Source organism: Musa acuminata, chromosome BXJ3-9, assembly GCF_036884655.1.
Source record: "Musa acuminata AAA Group cultivar baxijiao chromosome BXJ3-9, Cavendish_Baxijiao_AAA, whole genome shotgun sequence".
In the NCBI taxonomy this organism is placed as follows: Eukaryota; Viridiplantae; Streptophyta; class Magnoliopsida; order Zingiberales; family Musaceae; genus Musa; species Musa acuminata.
In genome coordinates, this window is record NC_088357.1 from 41,376,198 (window position 1) to 41,395,806 (window position 19,609).

General features: G+C 42.4%; 2 protein-coding genes across 2 annotated transcripts; one reads left to right on the forward strand and one right to left on the reverse strand.

Moving 5' to 3' along the window:
- Positions 1-385: 385 nt before the first annotated feature.
- On the reverse strand, positions 386-1,532 carry LOC135648278 (LOB domain-containing protein 40-like). The gene is made up of 2 exons (XM_065165770.1): positions 1,208-1,532; positions 386-1,116 (listed from the first exon to the last, which is right to left on the reverse strand). Exons 1-2 carry the CDS (start codon positions 1,395-1,397, stop codon positions 491-493), a joined length of 816 nt encoding a protein of 271 aa, XP_065021842.1. The 5' UTR covers positions 1,398-1,532; the 3' UTR covers positions 386-490.
- A 2,023-nt stretch (positions 1,533-3,555) lies between these two features.
- On the forward strand, positions 3,556-18,605 carry LOC103998595 (uncharacterized). The gene is made up of 6 exons (XM_009420098.2): positions 3,556-3,810; positions 7,568-7,700; positions 7,801-7,904; positions 10,324-10,495; positions 10,565-10,705; positions 18,045-18,605. The coding sequence occupies exons 1-6, from the start codon at positions 3,761-3,763 to the stop codon at positions 18,429-18,431; spliced, it is 987 nt and encodes a 328-aa protein (XP_009418373.2). The 5' UTR covers positions 3,556-3,760; the 3' UTR covers positions 18,432-18,605.
- Positions 18,606-19,609: the final 1,004 nt, after the last annotated feature.

Genomic DNA, 19,609 nt, shown 5'->3' on the forward strand with positions numbered 1-19,609 from the left:
TCCTCCCTCTCTCCGTTTAGAATGCGAGGGTACTTATAGGGAAGCTCACTGTTTCCTGATATGCCCGCTTGCAGAGGGCAGGCTGGTAGCGTCTGACATTGGTATTGGTGTGGCGTAAGGAACCGAGCCTGAGCAAGTCGTTAATGCGCCTCAGTCGGCGTTCTGATCTGTTTGACTAGGAGTTATTGTGTCGATCGAAGCGTGAGGTGTCATATGAAGTCAGCCGAGTTTTATTATAATTACTATCCTCGTCAGGGGGAAATTATAATCTCATCTTCGTAAGTATACATACTGCTCATGAGAATGGCATCCAACGTGGACCTCACACATTAAACTATTCTGACCTAACGCCGAATGTACTATCCAAAGAGATAAGGAAAATGAATTGTAGAACGAAAGGGAGACTGTTATTGCGAAACAAAATTCCTCAAAGCATACTAAAAAGAACTTATATGCACTTCATTTATGTCCAACGCTGCTTTGATTTGGTTCATGATGTTGCCGAGGGCGGCGCGAGATTGAGGTCGGTTGTACACGCTTTGGTATCCCGGTCACAGAGAACGAGCCGAGACCACCAGGAGACCGGTTTGAACCCGAGCGTGAGCTCGAGGCCGAGCTCGTCCTCCTCGGTCTCGTCCGGCTCTCCCTGGCTTACGTGCGACGCCTCCTCCGCGGTGTCCGCCAAGGACATGCACTCGTTCTCCCGGCACTCACCGCCTTTTCTGTTTCGCTCGACCACTGCAGCGGCGGGCTCGGTCGGGTGGCTGGCCTCCGACTCGTGGCTCCGGGCGCGAGGGAACTCGGGCCGGGTGGTCGCCGTCCTGGCAGCCTTGGAGCCGGAGCGCTTGAACAGGGACCGCGGCCTGTTGACGTTGTGGAGCTCCGCGGCGGCTCTGGGTTTCTTGAAGACGTGGCGGATGTCGCAGGCCTGGAGCGGCGGGGCCGGGGTGGAGGCCGCCGTCTCGGAGGGGATCTGGACGATGGGGGCGCCCTTGAGCACCGCCTCCACTGCTGTCTGGCACAGCTGCCAGCTGCCGGACCACAGCAGCCCGACGGATCCGTAGATTGGGTTGACGATCCGGCCGCAAGCCTCGTACAGCAGGGATCGAAATATGGCTGCAAGAAAGAATCCAAGGATCGTTAGCACGCAAATGAATTCATGAGCAGTGGAAGCGGTAGCACGTACTTAGTAGGAGGAAACACTGACCAGGTTGGAGGTGGTCGGGGACCGCGTTGATGAGGTTCATAAGGCCTGCGCGGCCATAGAACTTGGCGAGGAAGACGGTGGCATTGGCCTGCGACTCGGGGCTCTTGATCCACTGCAGACAGGGGCGGATGCTGCAGTTCTCGCCGCACCCCTTGCGCAGCACGCGGCATCCATTGCAGCTCATCCTCATGACGCTAATCCTACTCGATTCTAAACCTCCAACTACTGTGAGCAAGAGACAGAAGACAGCATGACTAGGGAGGAAGGACCAAGGGAGAGGGGCGTATATAAGCGTGTTTCTCCTGGTTTTCCAATCTTGGCCTCTGGTTTCCAAGGAGCAGGAAAGCGGGTTTCGCACGTTTCTGACACCAAGATTACCACCAACCCTAAAATAAAAGCAGAGGCAAGTGAGGTGAACCAACGAGGAGACTGCTCTAATTTACCTCCGCGTCCATTGGAAATGGCCCCACTCGCCATTTCCATCTTTGTAGACCACTCAATAGATTACCTGAATCTCGCAGAGCGAGACAAGACGAGAAAGGAGACAAGAGAGAGAGAGAGAGACAGGTGGCTGACTCGAAGCGCAGCACCTGGCCGATCTGCTTCTCGCCATCAAGTAACGTAAAGAACACAGGTATCACTGACACTTCGTCGTCGTCGGAGGATGAAGGCGGACGTGGAGGCAAGTCGTCGTGGTCACAGCATTCTCTTGGGGAATTTATTCTTGAGTCTTCAACTTACCAGCTGGCCAACCTGCCTTACGATTGGACGCAGTAGGTGAACTGCATTCCGGTACCCCGTGGGTCCCATTTGACCCATTCCCATATTCTTGTGGTTCGGGTTCATCAAATTAGAGCTAAAGTAATCCCAAGTTCTTTAATTCTTTAATTTACATTAATAATCTTCAAAAAATTACTCACATAGGATGAGGAGAATATTGACATCAGACATGGTATTAATTATTGATTAATTTCGATCAAGGACTGTGCAAAACCTTTCATCGACGGATTTGGGATGGAGGGTGGAATTTGAGTCCATTAATTTTATTGCATGATGCGTTTGCGTGCTTCAACTTGTCCGAGGCATGTTATCACCCACAATGGCGAATTCTCCTCCTTCACGGTGTCGTGCCCCCACTCACCGTGAGTCCACCGCTGCCTCACTCCCCGTAAAAGATGGATGAAAGCTCAAGAACACAACCCCACCAAAAGAGACATGACGGTTCCTCCCATCTTCCTCTCTACCAATAATGAAACCTGCTTTTTATTCTTCTCTCAGTAACAAGAACCCATCACCACTTGCCCACTCGGTTGTGATTGATTCCATTCAACCTGGAGAAGAAGAGAGACCCTCACTGAAGAACAATCCATCTTGCAGCAGTCCGCCCCCCTGTTCTACTCTGCTTCTTGCTTGTTCTGCAATCCAATGGGCAGTAGGAGAAGGGAAGTTAAACCAGCATAAATCTGAAAACAGAGGGCAGGCAGATTGTGGTTGGGCACTACCTGCAACTGCAAGCTTTGTGCTGCAGCTGCTGCCAATTTAGTGGATGCATTTAGGGGACTGAGGGATGTCGCAGTTTGGAGACCTCACCTTAAGTCATGATTGGTAATCTTATTTAATATATTTTATTAAGCGAATTCTGGAAAAAGATATTCTTTTTTTATTTTCGGATTTTTTTAATAATATATATATATATATATATATTTGGAATATCCTTTTTCTTTCTTTTCTTTCCTTTTTTTTTTCTATGGACCTGTTCAGGGTGAGTCAATTCAATTACAATATTTTTAAACTGTATTATTATATTTTTTTTTAATATTATTAAAAAACCATAATATAATATAATATAATATAATATAATAGTTTTGTATAAATTTTGTAAATACTGTAATACAATATTGATAATGTATTTATATTATGTTACATTAATTTCAACAATACCAGAAATACAAAAACATTATGACACTCTAGTATTTTCTTAAAATTATTGAAAATACTGTAGTATAATATAAAAATATTATAATTAGACCAATTCTCTATATGAATCGGTTCATAGAAAAAAAACAGTAAAAAAAATACAAATCACTATGGTTTTTATATCAAATTGTTCTTCACTATTTATCCTTTGAAATAAGAAAAAAAATACAAGTGAACAAGTTGACCTGAATAAAATTGATCCATATATTTATTGATGATTTGGACCGGTTTGGGCCGGTGGGTTGAGTTGGTAATGAACCACGAGCTTTGTTCTAATATGCACCTGGATCAACAACTCCTCGCCCGACCCGTTCAATCGGGTTCGACTCATCGCCTACATAAAACCGAGTCCGAGATCTTTGTCCATTACTCGTAGCACGAATCTTAAGGAAACCAATTAATTAGAATTGCGTCCGAACCCCGGTAACTCCGTTAACGCAGGCAGACACCGGTACTCATCGAATTGATGACATCTGTTCGGAGCGGAAAGGGCCATTGATGCTTTACTGTGTGCTGCTGATCTGGTTGATTTCTAGGGTTTGAAGATCTGGATGGGTTGGTCTTTCTCGTGCGGAGATGTCCACCTTGAATTCCATCTTCAATCGAGCCTCCTTCGGGACGAGATGGTTCGTTTTCCTAGATTCATATTCCTGTATTCCCTTCTCTCGTCTTTTTCTTTCTTGGTTTTGTTGGTAGCCTCTCCCTTATGACCAGGGAAAGATGGCTGTTCTGGATCTGGTTTCATTATTGATCGTGGCAAATTAGATTGGAATTTTCTGTTTTAATCAATTTGTTTACGACAATTGATTAGGAAAACTTGGCACCTAATTTGTGCTTCTTGGAACTCCCATGACTGATACTTTGAACTAGTTTGAAGAGCTTGCCATTACATTTGCGGGTCATTCTTATCTCATGTTCTAGGAATTTTTTGCAGAAAAACATGTTGGTGTTTGTGAGGCTTCACTTATTGCCTTAATGTGATTAGAATTAGAAGAAAGAATTGCAACGTTGGTGCTAAAAGACTACGTAGGGAACATGACCAAGCAGAATAAAATTACTTCCACCTCACAGACTTAGTACTGACTCCTAATAGCCTTGAAACCTTCTCTCCATTTTTGCAAAACATATTAAACTAAGGCTGTACCACCAGGAATTATATTATACATCTACCAAAATAGTGTATAGACTTGGACTAGAACTAGGCCTAAACTAATTCTAACAATATGGACCCTGATCATATCACATGAACAGTTCAGAAATTGAAAATGTTGAGAATTAAGTCAATCTCAAATGCCATAAGTTGAAGATAAGCCTTCTATTAAACAATGTAGGGCGTAGAGTACTTTGATTCTGCATACTCAGGTTGCCTTCATAGTGTCAAATCAAATCTTAACCCTGAACCATCACTAAATTTGTTTCGTGACTAATAAATTTGTCCAATCTAGAAATGTGATCTGACTTGCGGTGTTTGGGATTGGTCAGCACCCCATACATAATCATTTGTCTCCTAGATCTATAAGTTTGTAGCAAAATTATTTGGTTCACTTGTGATGACACTTGCTCTGTTCGTTGGCAGCTTTTGTTGGTTGCATAATTATTTGGTTCACTTATAATTAAACTTTCTATCTTCTTTGGGTGCTTTTTGTTGGCTTTGTTTGCAAATGGATATTATGTGTTCTATAGGAGGAACATTTACTGAACTTGTTGTCATGGCTATGTCTGACTATGTGCAGCAAGACCTGTTTGAATCTGGCTATATCATTCCTATTTTCATATTGTTGGCTGTGTACTTTTAAAAAAATTCTTTTTAGATTTTTTTAGAAAGTACTCCTATTTTCATAATTCCCTAACAAAATCGATTTTTTTTTTGCCTGATATCCGGAATACCATAGACATCTACCCCTTTTTCGTTTTCTATGAACCGATTCATATGGTGAATTGGTCTAATTATAATATTTTTACATCATACTACAGTATTTTCAATAATAGTAAGAAAACACTATAGTGTCATAATGTTTTTGTACTTCTGGTATTGTTGAAAATTGAAATTACTATAACATAATATAAATACATTGAATCACAGTAGTTACAAAATTTATTCACAAGTATTATATTATATTACATTATAGTGTTTTCTTAATATTATTGAAAATACTATAATACAGTCTGAACAGGTCCATAGAATAAGCAAAGAAAAAAGAGGAAAAAGGATATTTTAAGCATTAGGAATTTTTTTTAGAAAATTCTAAACATAAAAAACACTTCCCAAGCAAAAAGAATACCTTTTTCCAGAATTCGTCTAATAAAATATATTAAATAAGATTACCAATCATCATTTGAGATGAGGTATCCACACTGCGACATCTCCTCTCTGTCCCTAAATGCATCCACTAAGTTGGCAGCAGCTTCAGCACAAAGCTTGCAGTTGCAGATAGTTCCCACCCACAATCTGCCAGCCCTCTGTTTTCAGATTTATGCTGGTTTTTCTTCCCTTCTCCTACTGCCCATTGGATTGCAGAACAACCAAGAACAGAGTAGAACAGGGGGGCCGGAATACTGCAAGATAGATAGTTTCTTCAGCTAGGGTCTCTGTTCTTCTCCGGGTTGTAGAGAATCAATCACAACCAAGTGGGCATGTGGTGATGGTTTCTTCTTACTGAGATAAAAATAAAAAGCAGGTTGCATCATTGGTAGAGAGGAAGATGGAGGAACCCTCATCTTTTGGTGGGGTTGTGATCTTGAGCTTTCAGCCATCTTTTACACGGAGTGAGGCAGCAGTGGACTCATGGTGAGTGGGGGCACGACACTGTGAAGGAGGAGATGTTGCCATAGTGGCTGAGAACATGCCTTAGACAAGTTGAAGCAAGCAATTACATCATGCAATAAAATTAATGGACTCAATTCCACCGTCCCAGTGGACTCATGGTGAGTGGGGGCACGACACTGTGAAGGAGGAGATGTTGCCATAGTGGCTGAGAACATGCCTTAGACAAGTTGAAGCAAGCAATTACATCATGCAATAAAATTAATGGACTCAATTCCACCGTCCCCAATTACGTCGATGAAAGGTTTGGCACAGTCCTTGATCAAAATTAATCAATAAGTAAATACAATGTCTGAAGTCAATATTCTCCTTATCCTATGTGAGTAATTTATGAAGATTATTAATGTAAATTTCTGTTACATGTTTTGCGGATATTCCTAATAAAAATTTTGATTTGCGATGAAGAAAGGATTCAAGCACAAATATAATAATCTGTCAAAGTCTTTTTCAATTAAGCTATCCAATGCCTTCAATCAAATCTTATAATTGAGGATGAAAAAGAGTACAATGTATTTAAATTCCAATTTTGAAGATAGAGACGCATCTAATTAATCCTTTTGCTTAGTGGGATAAAAAGAAAATAATTAAACAACTTGGGATTACTTTAGCTCTAATTTGATGAATCTGAACCACAAGAATATGGGAATGGCAGGGATGGGTCCATCCTGGTGGGTCAAATGGGACCCATGCGGTAATGGCTTCTAGTTCACTTACTGCATCCAATTGTAAGGCAGGTTGGCCAGTGGGGAACATGAATACTCAGAATAAATTCCCCAATGTTTGTGAGGCTTCACTTATTGCCTTATTGTGAATAGAATTAGAAGAAAGAATTCAGCATTGGTGCTAAAAGACTATGTAGGGAACATGACTAAGCAGAATAAAGTTACTTCCACCTCACAGACTTAGTACTGACTCCTAATAGCCATGGAAACCTTTTCTCCATTTTTGCAAAACATATTAAACTAAGACTGTACCACCAGGAATTATACTGTACATCTACCAATATAGCATATAGACTTGGACTAGAACTAGGCCTAAACTAATTCTAACAATATGGACCCTAATCATATCACAAAAACAGTTCAGAAATTGAAAAAACTTGAGAAGTCAATCTCGAATGCCATAAGTTGAAGATATGCCTTCTATTAAACAATGTAGAATGTAGAGTTCTTTGATTCTGCATACTCAGGTTGCCTTCATAGAGTCAAGTTAATATTAACCATGAACCATCACTAAATCGTTTCGTGACTAATAAATCTGTCACAATCTAGAAATGTGATCTGACATACAGTTTTTGGGATCGGTCAGCACCCCATACGTAATCATTTGTCTCCTAGATCTATAGGTTTGTAGCAAAATTATTTGGTTCACTTGTAATGATACTGGCTCTGTTCATTGGGAGCTTTTGTTGGTTGCAGAATTATTTGGTTCACTTTTAATTAAACTTTCTATCTTCTTTTGGTGCTTTTTGTTGGTTATGTTTGCAAATGGATATGATGTGTTCTAAAGGAGGGACATTTACTGAACTTGTTGTCATGGCTATGTCCGAATATGTGCAGCAAGACCTGCTTGAATCTGGCTATATCACAAATTAAATTACTTCGAAATAAGAGAGAGTTGCAGCTCAAACATATGCGCAAGGAAATATCTCAGTATATTCAGACTGGTCAGGAAGCCATTGCTCGAATTAGAGTAAGTGTATAATTGACATTAACTAAACTACATTGTTGACTCTATACTTAATTAGCTATCTTTGTTCTGTCAGTTATGGTTAGTTATGGTTAATCCTTAGGTGGAGAATATCATCCGTGAACAAAATATCCTGGCTGCCTATGAGATTATAGAACTATTCTGTGAATTTGTTCTTGCACATGTTCTGATTCTCGAAACCCAGAGGTTTGTTATTTTATGTTATTTCATTTATACCTTTCTATTATTTTCTTGCTTTTTTGGACAAACTATTCTTATAACCTTGCTTGCTTTTATGGTTTCATGATTATTTATTGAACTAGGGATACATAGAGAAGAACAAAAAGGCTTAGTGTCATAATCTTTCTTCTCTTAGCAGAAAGTTCATTTATCACTGTTGCTGAATGTTGCATTATGCTTGTTTTGAAATAGTATTGTTCATCCCCAAGTAGGATGCCAAATAATGAAGGGGAAGATAGGATAAATTAAACTGGCAGTCACCTCGTTTCTAATCAATAATCCATCTACAGACACCTTGGGTTGGTTGATTTTGCTCATATGATGGTTTTTAAATATAATACAGCTGAACATGAAGCTGAAAATGTTATTTACATTGGTTGATGTCCATTACCTTATTGTCCGGTGAAACACAACCATATAGAACATCTCCTTTATGTATGATCTCTCTTCCACATCCACCACATATAGGGAGTCTCGACAGCCTTGGAGTACCAGAATGGAATTTTGAATATAACAGTATATTTTACAAAAGAAACATCCACTGATAGGTTAAGTGAATCCAGTGTGTTTATAATTTGATTCTAATGGTTTGATATGGTGCGCACTCCATGCTGTTATGGAATGTTAGGAAAATGGGTTGTTGTCTGCACCAAGGAAAACCTTCTCACAATATATCTGTTGTGGCTGGCACAGTAGGTGCCATTCACCGATTAGGCAATGACACTTTTGATGCAGTTGTGCCAATGAACAAAAAATATAAAATGAAGGAACAGAACAGAAAGGAAGAAAGAGCAAGGAACTCAAGTTTCTTTGATTAATAAAGCTGGTGAACACATGATTGGTCCTCCTTTCCTTGTTGAGGCATGTAAATGTTTGATGATGTTGTATGCTAGAGAAATGGAATTGCAAAATCAGAAATTCATTACAGTATATTAAGAGATGAAGCAAGAGGAATGACTTTTTTTTTCTTTTTTCAGACAGCAGCTGACGACACTGCATTCCCAATGAACAATGACAAACAAAATTTAACTCCCTAAGTAGAAATTAGAAAAAGAGAAATAGAAACTAGAAATTAAACATGTCTCACTTTCTCTCTTTTTCTTTTTATCTTCTGACTATCATCACTGTCCTTACATTCGAACTGCTTCAGTTCAGTCCAGGACTTCAATGATTGAAATTAAACATATTGAAGGTTTATAGCCTAAGACTACTGATTTTGAGCTGATGTTATATGCTTGTATAGCATCAGATTGAAATAATATAAAACAATTCTATCTGCTATAGTATTTACTTACTAAATCTTCTGACTTCAAGATTAGATAACAAACATAATAAAAAAAGAATTTGATAACAAACATAAGGTTTAAGTGAGTCTTTTCTACACATCCAGTGAAATATTAAAATTGTTCATGATTTAGCATCAGTTGAGGGCTTAAGTAGCAATAGAGTTAGGTAAATGGAAGCAGCTGCTTGAATTTAGAAGCACATAAGCTTGGATGGCAATAAAGGAACAATTTGTGAAAACAATATGTTTTATTACTCAGTTCTTATTTAGAGAGATCAGTCTTTCTTTGACTTTATACACAAATCATTCTTGCTGTCATTCTTTTACTGCAAATTTTCAGTGTGATCTATCATGGTCCTAGGATGAGTTCATTCAATTTCGTAGAAGAGATTGCAGAGAAGTTATTGTGTTTTCAAAATCTAAGCTACATATATATAGAAGTTAATTGTAAGGTACATAAGTTTAACGAAAGATAGAAGGGTTCACTTTTAGGGTAGCTTGGCAAGGAACATCAAAAAGACAAAAAGTCCTGGTTGGACCCTCCGAGCAGCAGTCATGGCATGACATGTCAGAAATTGCCTTGCCACTGCCAGCTGTTGCCTCAATTGTGAGCCATTGAACGAACTGATGAGATCTGCTAAGTGTTCAATGATGAATAACTGACATTAGATGTCGCTGGCCCCTGGCACAACCACCTTAATGGTGAAAGACACAGACTAACTCTTTCAAGGTATAAAGGATCATGGCTTTTGCAAAGCCATGTGTTGGATATCTATTTGTTGGATTACTAGCCTCAGCCAAATGGAGTCATACTATCTGAAACCTCTAATCCGTACTGTTACAGTTGGTAGTACAAATAATAACACCTCCATGGAACATAGGCTATAGAAGAGGATACAAGGATCTGTATTCTCTTTATTCATTCAATTTCACCTTGAAGTTTATCTTCAACAATAAGTTATGCTTGCAATCTAAATTTATACTTATCCGAAGTCCTTTACTAATTTGAAGATTCCTGTACTTAATGTTGTTGCTGTACTTGTAATATCAGGGTCAGAATTGTTTGGCATTTATTGTATAGTTGTTATATCCATTTAATAGGGCTTGCCCAGTAGAATTGCAGGAGGCTGTTGCCAGTATCATCTTTGCTTCTCCAAGATGTTCTGATTTGCCAGAGTTGCTCCATATCCGAAACTTATTTTCTACAAAATATGGTAAGGAGTTTGCTGCAGCAGCATCTGAGTTGTGGCCAGAAAGCAATGTCAATCGCATGGTAAGAAACACATTTTATCTGGTGCTTGTTGCTGACTTAATAATTGACCTTCTGCAGTAACTTCTACAGATTATTGAGAAGCTTACAGTGACAGCTCCACCTGCAGAGTTAAAGGTAAAGGTTTTAAAAGCAATTGCACAAGAGCACAATCTAGAGTGGGACTCATCAGACACTGAATCAGAATTAAATAAAAAACATGAAGACTTGCTGGTAAAGCCTTTACACTAGTTGTTTTTGATGTTTTATTTATTATCTGCATAAATCATCTATGTATTGTGGATCAAGGTGCTTTTTGAAGTTGTGATTGCTGCTTCTAAAACTTGGAACTCTGCCAACCCTGACTAGGCTGCCAAACAGTTTTTTATTTGGAAATTACCATATCCTGGTTCACATCAGCCTTTGTTTTGGTCTGTTGTACCAAAACATCAGTATATGTAGAGGACATGTTTGCTAGTGAAGGTGAAACGATCTCCCATCTTTTCTAGTAATCAAACACAACAACAGCAGTGATGGTGATGGTGGCAGTGAGGGTGACATTAAAGCTCTGAATCCAAGCTCCTGTGAGCTGTGGCTAAGAAGAATGGAGGACACAGGCTCAAATTAGGGTAAAAACTGTTGGACAACTTGCACAACTAGAAAAGAAAAGAAAAATATTTTACTTTATTAGTAAGTGATATGTTTTGAATCCATTCTCTTGCAAAATCTTTGAAAATGGAGAGTTTCTATAGATTTATACACCACATTATAACTGTCTATTTTATTTATTCGTCAATTCACAATTCTGTACTCTTTTGGACAGTGCATATCAAAGATGTAATGTTTAAGATAGTCAAGCTATTAGCTAAGGTCACTTGATAATAATTTGTCAATGTCACGGACTTAGTTGGAATTGCCTAAGTCGTGAGGCACCATTGCGGTCAAGACGCGAACTTAGCTTGAGTTGCCTAAGTCGCGACGCACCCTTGTGCCAACTTCTCGGACTTAGCTGGGATTGCCTAAGTCTTGAGGCGTCCTTGCGACATATGCGTCCGCAAAGGTTCAGCCTAGTTGCAACCTTGTATAGGTCCCGAAGGACCTGTAAAACAGAAAGTTAATTAGATTGAAAACTAGTGATGGACAAGTCCCGACGTCTCGCAAAGAGGGAAGCTTTACAAGCAATTCAGTAAGCACCTTGTGTATACAGGAGAAAAGAGAGGAAAGAGGAAAACAAGGACTTTAAAAGATAGAACGAACAATTATAAGTCCACAAACAACTACTCACCGGGTACCGGGCGCGAAGGCAAGTTCCCGTCAAGTCAACGTACGAACTTGTGAAGATTTTTCAACGCCCGACAATATACCAAAGCCCTATCCAGCCCTGTGCCACCCGGGGGGTTCTAGGGTGCTGAGATGGCTGATGTTTTGCGCACTGCTGCAGAAAACAGCCCGCGACACGTGAAAACAGAGCCATTTTAGGGCTTTTTGGCCTGGTGCGGTAAGCGGTCGCACTGCAGCGGTGCAACCTGTTCGAACATGTATTTTTACAAGCAAAACACACAAAACCAAGGCAAAACAGGTTGTCATGTCTCTGTTCAAGCATGCAAAAGCGACAAACGGTTCATTGAACGAAGTTGTTGCTAGTGTGCGATGACTGTTCGTGACATTCTCCCCCACTTAAACCGTCGACGCCCTCGTCAACGCTTGTTGGTAGTTATTGATGATTGCTTCTTCATGTCATAGGGCATCTTCGGGCTCCCAGCTGGCTTCAGTTTGGGGAAGCTTTCGTCACTTCACCAAGTACTCGGTTTGCTAAGCTCTATTGGGTAGCTTTATCTTGCGATCCGCCAGAATGGTTTCAACTCGCTCTTCGTAGGAGGCTCTGGTGGGGGGTAGCCAAGTTGGAACACTTAGAGAAGCATCTTACGGATTTGAGTGATAGGCTTTCAAGTTGCTGGCGTGAAAAACATTGTGAATTTTGAGCCACGCCAGCAACTGTAACCTGTAGGAGACGTTACCCACCCTACTGATAATTGGGAAAGACCCTTCATACTTGCGCACCAATCCTTTGTGTACTTTGTTCCTAAAGAATTGGAGTGATACTGGTTGGAGCTTCACCAAACACCAAATCGCCGACTTTGAACTCCTGCGGTCGGCTTCCCAAGTCGACCCACTTCTTCATCTTTTTGACCGCGTTCTCCGAATAAGCCAGTGCAATATCTGCATTTCAATGCCATTCTTTTGCAAAGTGATATGCTGACGGACTACTCTCAGTATATCCGATAGCTAAGGTATGAGGAGTCGACGATTGTTGTCCTGTAATGATCTCGAAGGGGCTCTTGTTGGACGCAGAGCTCCGCTGCAAATTGTAGGAGAATTGGGATACGTCTAACAGCTTCACCCAATCTCGTTAGTTGGCACTCACGTAGTGCCGAAGATATTGCTCCAGGAGCGAGTTTATCCTTTCGGTTTGGCCATCCGTCTAGGGTGGAGGCTTATGGAGAAGTATAGCTTAGACCCCAACAATTTGAATAGCTCGGTCCAGAATCGTCCCAGGAACTGAGCGTCTCGATCACTGATAATATTGTGCGGGACTCCCCAATACTTCACCACATTCTTCATCATCAACTTGGCCGCCTCTTATGCTGAACAGTGTAGGGGTGCAGCAATGAAAGTTGCATACTTTGAAAATCGATTGACCACCACGAGTCTCAATCCGAGTCCCCCTACCATCAGCAAGCTTGATATGAAATCCAAGGAAATGCTCTCCCACGGTCTTTCTGGTACGGGCAACGACTCCAAAAGTCCCACCGGCTTCCGCTGCTCCACCTTGTCTTGTTGGCAAGTGAGACACGTTCGAAGATATTCCTCCACATCAGAACACCCATCTGTGGCCAGTAGAAGGCCCTCTCTACGAGAGCCAAGGTTTTGTAAATGCCTGGATGTCCAGCCCAAAGGGAATCGTGACACTCTTTTAAGAGCTCACGCCTCAATTTGTCCATTCGAGGGATATAAACCCTATTCCCTTTTGTATAAACGAGTCCCTCCTGGATCCAAAATTGTCGTGCCTTGCCTTCTTTGATGAGCTGCATCAGGATTATTGCCTGGGGATCATTGTACAGTCCATCCCTGATCTTGGAAAGGAAGTTGGAGTACAACTGACTTGCTTGGCCTTTGCCCTCCAATTGTACGACATTCACATGCTCCACTTTTCGACTCAATGCATCGGTCACGATATATTTGCCTTTCCGGGCTTGTACTCCATTGCCCTATCAAACTCAGCCAGGAAGTCCTGTCATCATGCTTGTTTTGGGGAGAGTTTCTTTTGAGTTTGGAAATAACTCAAAGCGATGTTGTCTGTCCTCAGCACAAATCGCGATCCAAGAAGGTAGTGTCGCCAAACTCGTAGACAGTGGACCACCGCTGTCATATCTTTCTTGTGCACCGGATACTGCCGCTCGGTCTCGTTGAGCTTGTGGCTCTCGTAAGCCACCGGATAACCCTCCTGCATGAGTACTCCTCCAATAGCGAAGTCTGAAGCATCTGTATGGACTTCAAAGGGCTCCCCATAGTTCGGCAATTTCAGCACCGGTTCTTTCAACACAGCAGCCTTCAGATCTTGGAACGCAGCTTCACATTTATCAAGCCACCTCCAAGGCTGCTCCTTAAACAACTTCGTCAGTGGAGTTGCACGCTTCGAGTACCCTACTATGAAGCGTCGATAGTAGTTAACGAAACCAAAGAAGGATCTCATCTCTGGTACCTTCTTTGGAGTTCGCCATTTTGTAACAGCTTGCACCTTTGATTTGTCCGTCCGAATGGAGCCATCACCGATTCGATGCCCCAAGAATAAGATCTCTGTTTGAGCAAAACAACACTTCTCCCTTTTCACGAACAAAGTGTTTTCCCTGAGAACCTTGAAAATCGTTCGAAGGTGCTCGACATGCTCCTCGAGCGTTTGGCTGCAGACGATGATATTGTCCAAGTAGATGACCACGAACTTATCCAAATACTCTTTGAATAGTTGGTTCATAAGAGTGCAGAACGTGGCTGAAGCGTTGGTTAAGCCGAAAGGAATCACCAAGAACTCAAACTCTCTATACTTGGTCACGTAGGTAGTCTTCGCTTTGTCGCCTTCAGCAACGCGCACCTGTCAGTACCCCGACTGGAGGTCAAGTTTAGAGAAATACTTGGCTTTGCCCAATTGGTTGAACAAGTCCACGATGAGTGGGATGGGATACTTATTCTTCATCATCACTTTGTTGAGGGCTCGATAATTGACGCATAGTCGGAGGCTCCCATCTTGTTTCTTTTGGAAGAGAACTGAAGCTCCGAAGGGTGCCTTAAAATTGCGAATAAGACTACTGCTTAACAGTTCACCTAACTGCTTTCTGAGCTCTGCCAACTCTGGAGAGGGCATGCGGTAGGGTGGTCTCACTGGAGGCTTCACTCCTGGCTCCAGCTCGATGTGATGTTCCATGCCTTTGCGTGGCTGCAGAGTCTTCGATAACTCGGGTGACATAACATCTGCGAACTCCTTCAGGACGTTCGCCACCACAATAGGTTCATGAATGGCCTTCTTGTCAAGTGGCTCTAGCTTCATAACAGCCACGAATGTTAATTCACTTTTTCATATCCCTTTCTTCAGTTGTAATGCCGATATCTGTTGGGGTTCCCTGGTTCCTCTATGAGAGATGGGAACCACACAGGGGTCGTCACCTCCCATCATACATAGGGAGTTTAGGAACAACATTGGCACCAACTTCGTCATGTACATGAATTTCATTCCAAGAATCACTTGGAAGTCGTCCAGTGGCATCGCCATCATGTTTGTGCTCCCGCTCCATGTTCCGATCTTGACGGGAACTCCTTTTGCCAACCCGGAGATTTGCTTGGCCTCCAAGTTCACCGCCTTCTTTCGACTTGGTTCTTCTCCAAGATCAGCCCAAGTCGTTTTGCTTCTCGATTGGCAATAAAGTTATGGGTAGCGCCCGTGTCCACCATTGCACGGGTCGTTTGACCATTGAGCTTAATGTCTACGTACATCAACTCGTTACTTCCTGTTTTTTGTGGCCTTGTCTTCATGTTCTCCCCCACTTGACCCCGCATAGTGTTCAACAAATGCATTGCTCCCATCCGGGGTCCTTGCGACTCCTCATCGTCGCTGCTAGATTCTGAACTACTTGAACTAAGAGCGACAGCCTTGCCCTTGTCTGATTTGGGGGGGATGGATGGAAGCTGTTAAAGCATTGAGCGCATATTTCTGTGGGCACTCTCTCACCATGTGCGACCCTCCGCACAAGAAGCATCCGTCAGGTTTCGGGGCCTTGTCTTTTGAGCTTGGCCCTTTGTGGGAACTCTTCTTCCTTTGTTCGCCTCCGGGCTCCTTCCCTCAAGAATATTTTGGAGGGCGATTTCCTAAAGATGGTTTCCTTTTTCCCGGGTCCTCAAAGGAAACAAAGTCGGTGAGCCTTTCTGCGACAGCAATTGTCCCGATCACATCAGTGACATTCCTTCGATGTAGTTCTTGTTGAGCCCGTGGCTTCAAACCATCGAGAAAGCTGAATAGCTTATCCTTCTCGGACATGTCCTGTATGTCCAGCAGTAGCGTAGAAAATTGCTTCACGTAGTCTCGGATGGAAGTACTTTGGCGGAGTTGTCTTAACTTCCTCCTTGCAACGAACTCTATGTTCTCGGGTAGAAATTGAGTTCTCAACTCTCGCTTTAAGTCCTCCCATATGTCCACCCGGCATCGACCTTGTTGGATCTCCTTCCAATAGGTTCGCCACCAAAGTTTTGCATCCCCATTCAAATACATGGTTGCTATCGAAACTTTGGTTTCTTCAGAATCAGGCCTCGTAGCTCGAAAGTATTGTTCTATGTCGAATAAAACATTCTCGAGCTCTTTAGCATCTCGGGCACCTCCATAACAATGCGGCTCGGGTGCCGTCAAGTTTTGTGGCGGCGCAACGCGGGTGTTGCTTCCTCCCACATTCAGTGCTCTTGTGAGCATGGTCACCCTAGAAGTGAGTTCTGCCACGACTTCCTGCAGATGTTGCACGGAGTCTTTAGTGTCGTCCGATAGTCGATCGACTAGGGCCTCGACCTTGTCGATTTGGGATTGAACTTCTTGCGAGCTCTCTACCCCAAGAAACCTTCGCTGGCCTTGGTAGAGTTCCTCCAAGCTCGCTTCAAGAACATCCAAGCAGGTTTCCGCCACTGTGAGTCTCTCCTTATGGCTCTTCTTCCCGGTTGGCGCTCTAGATTACGCCTCCTCCGCTCGCGGAGAATAGCCAATTTCTCGCTCATCATGTTCACTGCCACGATCCTCCAAAGCGGCTCCAACGACATGAGAGCAAGTTTGCACTTGCAGCCCACCTATGGCTGCTTGGGGCAAAGGTCCGGCTTACCCCGCCTTGCTTGATTCGTCACAATGCTTTGCCATGGCGAAATTGTGAAGTTCCTTCGCTGCTTGCTCGAATTGCTTGCCCGCTCTGATACCACAATGTCACGGACTTAGCTAGAATTGCCTCAGTCGTGAGGCCACCTTGCGGCCAAGACGCGAACGTAGCTTGAGTTGCCTAAGTCGCGACGCACCCTTGCACCAACTTCTCGGACTTAGCTGAGATTGCCTAAGTCTTGAGGCGTCCTTGCAACATATGCGTCCGCAAAGGTTCATCCTAGTTGCAATCTCGTACAAGTCCCGAAGGACCTGTAAAACAGAAAGTTGATTAGATTGAAAATGAGCGATGGACAAGACCCAACGTCTCACAAAGAGGGAAGCTTTACAAGCAATTCAGCAAGCACCTTGTGTGCACAGGAGAAAAGAGAGGAAGGAGGAAAACAAAGACTTTAGAAGGTAGAACGAACAGTTGCAAGTCCACAAACAACTGCTCATCGGATGCCGAGCGCGAAGGTAAGTTCCTGTCAAGTCAATGTGCGAACTTGTGAAGATTTTTCAATGCCCAACAATATACCGAAGCCCCATTAAGCCCTGTGCCACCCGGGGGTTCCAGGGTGCTGAGATGGCTGACGTTTTGGGCGCTGCAGCGGGCTGTAGAAAACAGCCCACAACACGCGAAAATGGAGCCATTTTGGGGCTTTTTGGCCCGGCGCGGTGAGCGATCGCACTACAACGCTGCAACTTGTTCGAACATATATTTTTACAAGCAAAACATACAAAACCAAGACAAAATAGGCTGCCATGTCTCTGTTCAAGCATGCAAAAGCGACGAACGGTTTGTTGAACGAAGTTGTTGCGAGTGCGCGACGATCGTTCGTGACAATGAGGACCTCATTTAAATCTTTCATACCATAAGCTAGCAGCCCTTTTTTCCCTTTTGAATTATTTTCTTAATGTTATTACAGCAGCATTCAATTTCAGTTTGCAGTGTAATGTATACTAATTTCAATTAGTAATATGTTTGTCAAAGCACTTAAATTGTAGCATAAAACAGGCCATATACTGCAGTGTCTCATATATACGTGACTATCAATGTTATGCTTTTATCCTATTTTACTCTCTTCTTGTAACCATCTCCTCTGGTTATTAACATATCATCTGCAAATGTAGGATGGGTTGAATCATATGGAGTTGCAGGCACCTGTAATTGAGAGCTCCACTAATCCTTCACCCAGGGATGGAGTATTTGTTTCATCTGATAAAAGAAAGCCAGATCAACTGCCACAATCTCCTGCCCCTTCGATTAATAGCCCTTCCTTGCTCACGAACAAAACTTCTTCAACTGTTGCTGACAAACAAGATGCAGCAACTAGTGAAACCGAAGCACCATCTGTTATCCACAGATCATGTTCAAGTCGAAGTTCATCTGATGTCTTGGAGAAAGCACGAGCTGCTATTGCTTCGGCCGATCGTGCATCTGCTGTTGCACGCACTGCTGCTGAGCTTGTGAAGGTCAAACTGCCTCACCAATCTGGCAATTTCAGCCAGTGCAATTAGGCAGACTGTTATTTGCTGGTTGAACTTTAGCAAGCAAGATAAAGCTTAAAAGGATCAAGAGAAGTCTATTCTCTGATTACTTTATCAATGTAATGTGTATCTACGACTGTATGTACAATAAAAGTTATCATCCGATAAATCTTCAGAGAAGACCCTGTCAGTATTGGAAGTTAATATTGTCATTGTAAGGTATGTTAATGTTAGACGAGCTTTTTTGAGGTTACTACTTTGCCTCACAGCAAAAAAAAAAAAAAAAAGGTTTCATGTGTGGCACCAACGTACCATCCGAAAATAGTACGAAATGGTTGGTTTGATGTACCATATGTATCGATTAATACATATGATATACTGTACCCTATAAAATTGATGATACATAATGGTCCCAGCAATCGGTATGAAGATTAATCTGTTTCAAGCAGTATGGTGAAATATGACTTGGTGGGTATCGATCGGTACAATATACGTACGATCGTGGGTCGGTTGCAGTTAAAATTTGATTGTATTGAAAATATAAATTCAAATTTTCCTTCAAATAAGTTAGAATTTTTATTCATTTATGGTTAGATGTATTTATTTTTATTTAGAAATAATTTATACACTGATAAATTAGGATACAAGATTCTAAAAATGATTTTTTATTTTTCGATCATTTGTCGACTTTTTTTTCTATCAAAATCAATGTGTATCGCCCTATCAACCAATAGCTCCCCCCAGCGATCCGTTACCGTGAACGGACAGGTCCTTAGGTGGCAGAACATCTGTCTCGGCCAAGGAAGGAAACACGCGTCCCGTTTCAGAAGACAGGTGGGGGCCGCACACTGTTTAACATCGCCACGTGGCATCACATGTCGTGTGTGTATCACCTACTCTGCCTGCTTCCTGTTCGTGTTGGTGCATAAACTTAGCGCATGGACCAAACCAATCGTCACCCGCCACATCTCCTGTACGTCGTATGAAACCGAAAAAGCATGAGACCTTTCCTTATTATCCATCATCTAGTCACGTCAAGCGACTCATACAACGTAGACTCCTCGTTGTGCTGCTGAAGACCACTTGACGACAGAGAGCGCTTACTCCATCGTTGCTGGTCCTCATCTTGGACTGGAGAGGATGGCATCTGAGGTCTGACGTACGTTTTATAGGTTTTAAGACCAAAAGGACAAAACGCTCTTTGGGTT